At 51.4% G+C, this 4,921-nt stretch overlaps 1 protein-coding gene across 1 annotated transcript in view; it reads left to right on the top strand.

The window, feature by feature from the left end:
- The window catches only part of LOC116084148 (myosin-6-like), a 24,577-nt gene that overhangs the window by 2,592 nt on the left and 17,064 nt on the right, over positions 1-4,921 (top strand). The window contains 10 exon segments of the mRNA XM_031361003.1: positions 39-66; positions 318-429; positions 665-757; positions 1,447-1,510; positions 1,782-1,880; positions 2,336-2,439; positions 2,527-2,665; positions 3,034-3,302; positions 3,604-3,774; positions 4,802-4,870. Coding sequence (XP_031216863.1) covers positions 39-66; positions 318-429; positions 665-757; positions 1,447-1,510; positions 1,782-1,880; positions 2,336-2,439; positions 2,527-2,665; positions 3,034-3,302; positions 3,604-3,774; positions 4,802-4,870 — 1,148 coding nt within the window.

The following is a 4,921-nucleotide window of genomic DNA, read 5'->3' as shown; positions in this document are numbered from 1 at the left end:
ATCCCTCATCCCATTGCCTCTCCTCTTCTCTCTTCCAGATCGGGAGAACCAGTCCATCCTCATCACGTGAGCAAGCACTAATCCTCCACAGGGGTTTCGGGTGGGGATGGCCAGGCTGACCCCTGGGTACAGTTGGGAAGGAGAGCCTTCAGGCTATAATTGCAAGGGTATGGAGGGGGGGGTTGGACTCTTTTTAGAAGGCAAATCTCATACTGTGCTGGGCTCTGGTGGCCTAGGCTAGGAAAGGACAGGTGTGGAGCACTTCCTATGAACAACAGTGGAATTTCTGGGCTCTGATTATCCCTTGTTGCCTCAAGCGGAGAATCCGGAGCGGGGAAGACTGTGAACACGAAGCGTGTCATCCAGTACTTTGCCAGCATTGCAGCCATAGGGGACCGTAGCAAGAAGGACAATCCTAATGCAAACAAGGTGAGCATGGGTCACAGGCTTGGCTGAGGAGATTCAGGGAGAAGATCAGGTCTGGGGAGGGTCAGTGTAGATCTTCCTGGTGGGACACACATGCTCTGAGACCTGCTCGGGGCCTGAGGACTCAGCTGTGCACCCAGCCTCACCCTACCCCTGAGGATCAGCTTCGGCTCCCAGCTAACCAAACCTTGTAGAGGTGAATGGAAGACAAACCCCTCAATTTCTGCTCCTTTCACAGGGCACCCTGGAGGACCAGATTATCCAAGCTAACCCCGCTCTGGAGGCCTTTGGCAACGCCAAGACTGTCCGGAATGACAACTCCTCCCGCTTTGTAAGTGACCCTGGACCACTACAATAAATGACCTCATCCAAACATGTCAAGAAAATGGGAGTTCTATTTTGCCAAGAGTTGATATACTTTGTTGATTATATTGCACCTGGATTTTGAGAATCAATAAGTACATATATATATGCACACATACACAGACACACAGGCACACACACACACACACAGAGAGAGAGAGAGAGAGAGAGAGAGAGAGAGAGAGAGAGAGAGAGAGAGAGAGAGAGAGAGAGAGACTCAGTCTGGCTCCTTGAGTTCTGGGAACCCTGGAAAGAGATCAAACTGTCCACAGGTATGGACAGAGCTGATTTGGGTCATATTTGAGATCTCTTACCAACATTTTCATATGTTCTGGGGCCAAAGACCTGAATTTCTACATACTGAGCAAGTCAGCATCCTCCCAAGTCCTTCACTTATGACACCTACCTCATCATGAAGGGGGATGAGGTGAGAGCCACAAACCAGAGGCCTGTGACACAGACTAAGCCTGGCTGCTGTTCTCAGCTTTTCACCACTATCTGGGTGCAAGCAGCCTTTTCTTGGTTTTACTGGCACTAAGCTGTGGCACCAAATAGGCCGTTTACATCCTAGAACCATTAGAACACTCTGGGTTGGGCTAAGGTCCCCATTTTGATTCCATACTTCTGGCAAGTGCCTTCATTATGGTCTACCCATAGGGGAAATTCATCAGGATCCACTTTGGAGCCACTGGAAAGCTGGCTTCCGCAGACATAGAGACCTGTGAGTACCGCCATGCTTGTTCCCCTCCTCATGGGCAGCCCCCTCACTCTGACTTCTGCCTACATCTCTGCCTACCTCACAGCTTTAATATTCTTTATTGAAACTAGCCTCTTCCTGGGTTTCATGGCCATCACGTGGGAGCCTCTTACTCTGATCTCTGCAGTGGTGGCGCATGCCTTTAATCCCAGCACTTGGGAGGCAGAAACAGGTAGATTTCTGAGTTCAAGACCTCTCTTCTCTTACCCACCTTCCTCCCCTCTCCATTCCTCAGACCTTCTGGAGAAATCCCGGGTGATCTTCCAGTTAAAGGCTGAGAGGAACTACCACATCTTCTACCAGATCCTGTCCAACAAGAAGCCAGAGCTGCTGGGTAACCTGACCTGACACTGCCCATGCTGTTCCCAGAACCCTCCCGTGGGGCTCCTCCCTTGGCTCCGTCCAATCTCCTTGCTCCCTCTTCCCTCTGATCCCCGTCTTCCTCCTCCTTCCCCCTAGCTGCTCTGCACCTCTCTTGATGCCCTGTCAAGTACCTTGCTCCTCATTTTGTGTTTTCCCTCCCTTCGCCATGTTTTCTCTCCTTCCCCTTTACTTCTTCTCTTCACATGCTTCTCCTTCTCCCACATGGCATGCTCCTTCTTCTTCACCGGGGTCTTGGGGCTTCTTTCCTGGATCCCCCTGTGCTTTCGCCACTTTGGCCTTCACTGACTGTCCTCTTCTCTATCTCCTCCCTGCCCTATCTCCCTCTACTCTTTCTCCATTCTCCCCTCCTTCCCTTTCTCTTTCTCCTTCCCATCATCCCTGCCCTGCCCTCCCTCCTTGACACAGACATGCTGCTGGTCACCAACAACCCATACGACTACGCCTTCGTCTCTCAGGGAGAGGTGTCCGTGGCCTCCATTGATGACTCTGAGGAGCTTTTGGCCACTGATGTAAGTGAGGAGCCTGGAAATGCCCTTGGGGTTCTGGAGAGCTCCTGGCCCACCCACACTCCACCCCATCCTCTCCCTCTGTTCCAGAGTGCCTTTGATGTACTGAGCTTCACGGCAGAGGAGAAGGCTGGTGTCTACAAGCTGACAGGCGCCATCATGCACTATGGGAACATGAAGTTCAAACAGAAGCAGCGGGAGGAGCAGGCGGAGCCGGATGGCACAGAAGGTGTGGGAGAGGTGCACTGCTGAGGAAACCCTAGGTGTTGCCCAGTGCCCAGTGGTTCTTTCAACAAGTCTTAAGGAATTACGTTGGCAGCAAAGTTGTCTGGGGTATAATACAGAAAGTAAGAGGAAAATGGGAACAATATGAGAAGTGGTGGTCAGTTAGGCCCTGCTCCCAGGTCTGCTCTTCAGCTAGATCCCAACCAAGTCCCTGGATGACTGGAGGAACTGAGGCTTGTGGGATAGAGAGATGGGGTAGGGGACGGGGTGGATCAAGGACATGGCAAGGAGACCCAGAGCCACACTAATCAGAAGTTAGCTGGGATAAGGGATGGAGGTATTGAAAGTGCTTCCGTTCTCCCTGTCCATCAGATGCTGACAAATCTGCCTACCTCATGGGGCTGAACTCAGCTGACCTGCTCAAGGGCCTGTGTCACCCTCGGGTGAAGGTGGGTAACGAGTATGTCACCAAGGGGCAGAGTGTACAGCAAGTGTACTATTCCATCGGGGCACTGGCCAAGTCAGTGTACGAGAAGATGTTCAACTGGATGGTGACACGCATCAACGCAACCCTGGAGACCAAGCAGCCACGCCAGTACTTCATAGGTGTCCTGGACATCGCTGGCTTTGAGATCTTCGATGTGAGTCTGGGAGCCCTGGCCTGGGACACCACTTGTTCCCCACCCACCCACTGAGACCTTCAGTCACATGTGGAGGGCCAGCCATGGACCAGGCACAGGATAGCACTGGGGAAAGGATAGAGCCAATCACTGTCCCCTTCCCTCAGGAGAAGCCCTCCCTTCCATGCATGACCTGAGAGGGGACCAGCCATGCCTATGCCAGGCTCGGGCAGGTGTGTGGCTGGCAGTCCTAGACTGGCCCACTCTGCTGGCCACTCAGACCCTCAATCAGCCTGCCTGACTGGCTGCCTCACCCCTGCAGTTCAACAGCTTTGAGCAGCTGTGCATCAACTTCACTAATGAGAAGCTGCAGCAGTTCTTCAACCACCACATGTTCGTGCTGGAGCAGGAGGAGTACAAGAAGGAAGGTATCGAGTGGGAGTTCATCGACTTCGGCATGGACCTGCAGGCCTGCATTGACCTCATTGAGAAGGTGAGCCCTGTCTCCACCACCTGAGCTCCCTTCTCGGCCAACCCAAAATAGTCATTCCATCCCTTCTACCCCCAGGAAACCAGAACCCCCTGAATCCCAAGCTGCTCCCCCAAACTCAGCTTCACATACTTTGAGGTCACAAGCACCTACAGCTGCTCTCTTCTTCCTTCAAACCTTGAGTCTTATTCCATTCTATGATGGTCACTTTCCAGTGACTCCTGACCCTTCTCTATCACATAAGAAAACATCAATCATGGAAAAGTCCTAGACTGAAACAGGAAATGTTTGCTCCGTACCCTTCCTGTTTGTTAAACAATAACCAATTCTCAGCTCATCTCCTTAGGAGAGGAGTGGTGTCCCTGTGGAGCAATGATTGCCTGCAGTGTGTCTTGCCTTTTGCTACAGGCCAGAACCCAAATGTCTGACCTGCATGCGGTTCACTGAAAAAGCACCTTCCCATAAGCTAAGTCATTACTTGAATTCTAGACCAAGGTTCTCATCTCCCAGACACCACAGAACCCCTAAGGTTGGAGGAAGGCATATATGCATCTTCCTAGGAAAAAAAATGGTGTCCATCTTTACCAAATTCTCAAAAGAATTCTAGCCCCAAGAAAAACTAAGAATTCCATACTCTGAAGGCAAAGATGTTTTTCAGAACAAGGATCCACCCGGCCATCCTTACATAGTCTAGCTACCCCTGTGTCCTCTGTGGGCACACATCTGTTCCTAGGCTGAAAAAGACAAATGTTTCCCTTTGCAGACCTTAAGGGGAATGATTAGGAGCACATAGCTACTTTGCTACTGGGGCAAAAGGAAAAGGAAATATGTGGGATAGCTCCAGATGTAACTGGATTTAAGTTCATTAAGAGTATTGTCCTCTTCCTATCTTGGGCCAAGAGGCTCTACCCAGGCACCCATTGAGCCTTCAGCAATGTGGGTCTATAGCCTTCTTCTTGTCGGAGTGTGGGAGCTCAGGAAGTTGGGAATGTAACTACTCATCCTTTCTCTCCTTGATCTATGCTGTCAGCCCATGGGCATCATGTCCATCCTGGAAGAGGAGTGCATGTTCCCCAAGGCCTCAGACATGACCTTCAAGGCCAAGCTGTATGACAACCACCTGGGCAAGTCCAACAACTTCCAGAAGCCT

Source organism: Mastomys coucha, unplaced genomic scaffold (genome assembly GCF_008632895.1).
Source record: "Mastomys coucha isolate ucsf_1 unplaced genomic scaffold, UCSF_Mcou_1 pScaffold9, whole genome shotgun sequence".
Taxonomy (NCBI): Eukaryota; Metazoa; Chordata; class Mammalia; order Rodentia; family Muridae; genus Mastomys; species Mastomys coucha.
Note: the sequence above shows the minus strand (reverse complement) of the source record. Positions and strands in the feature narration are given on the sequence as shown.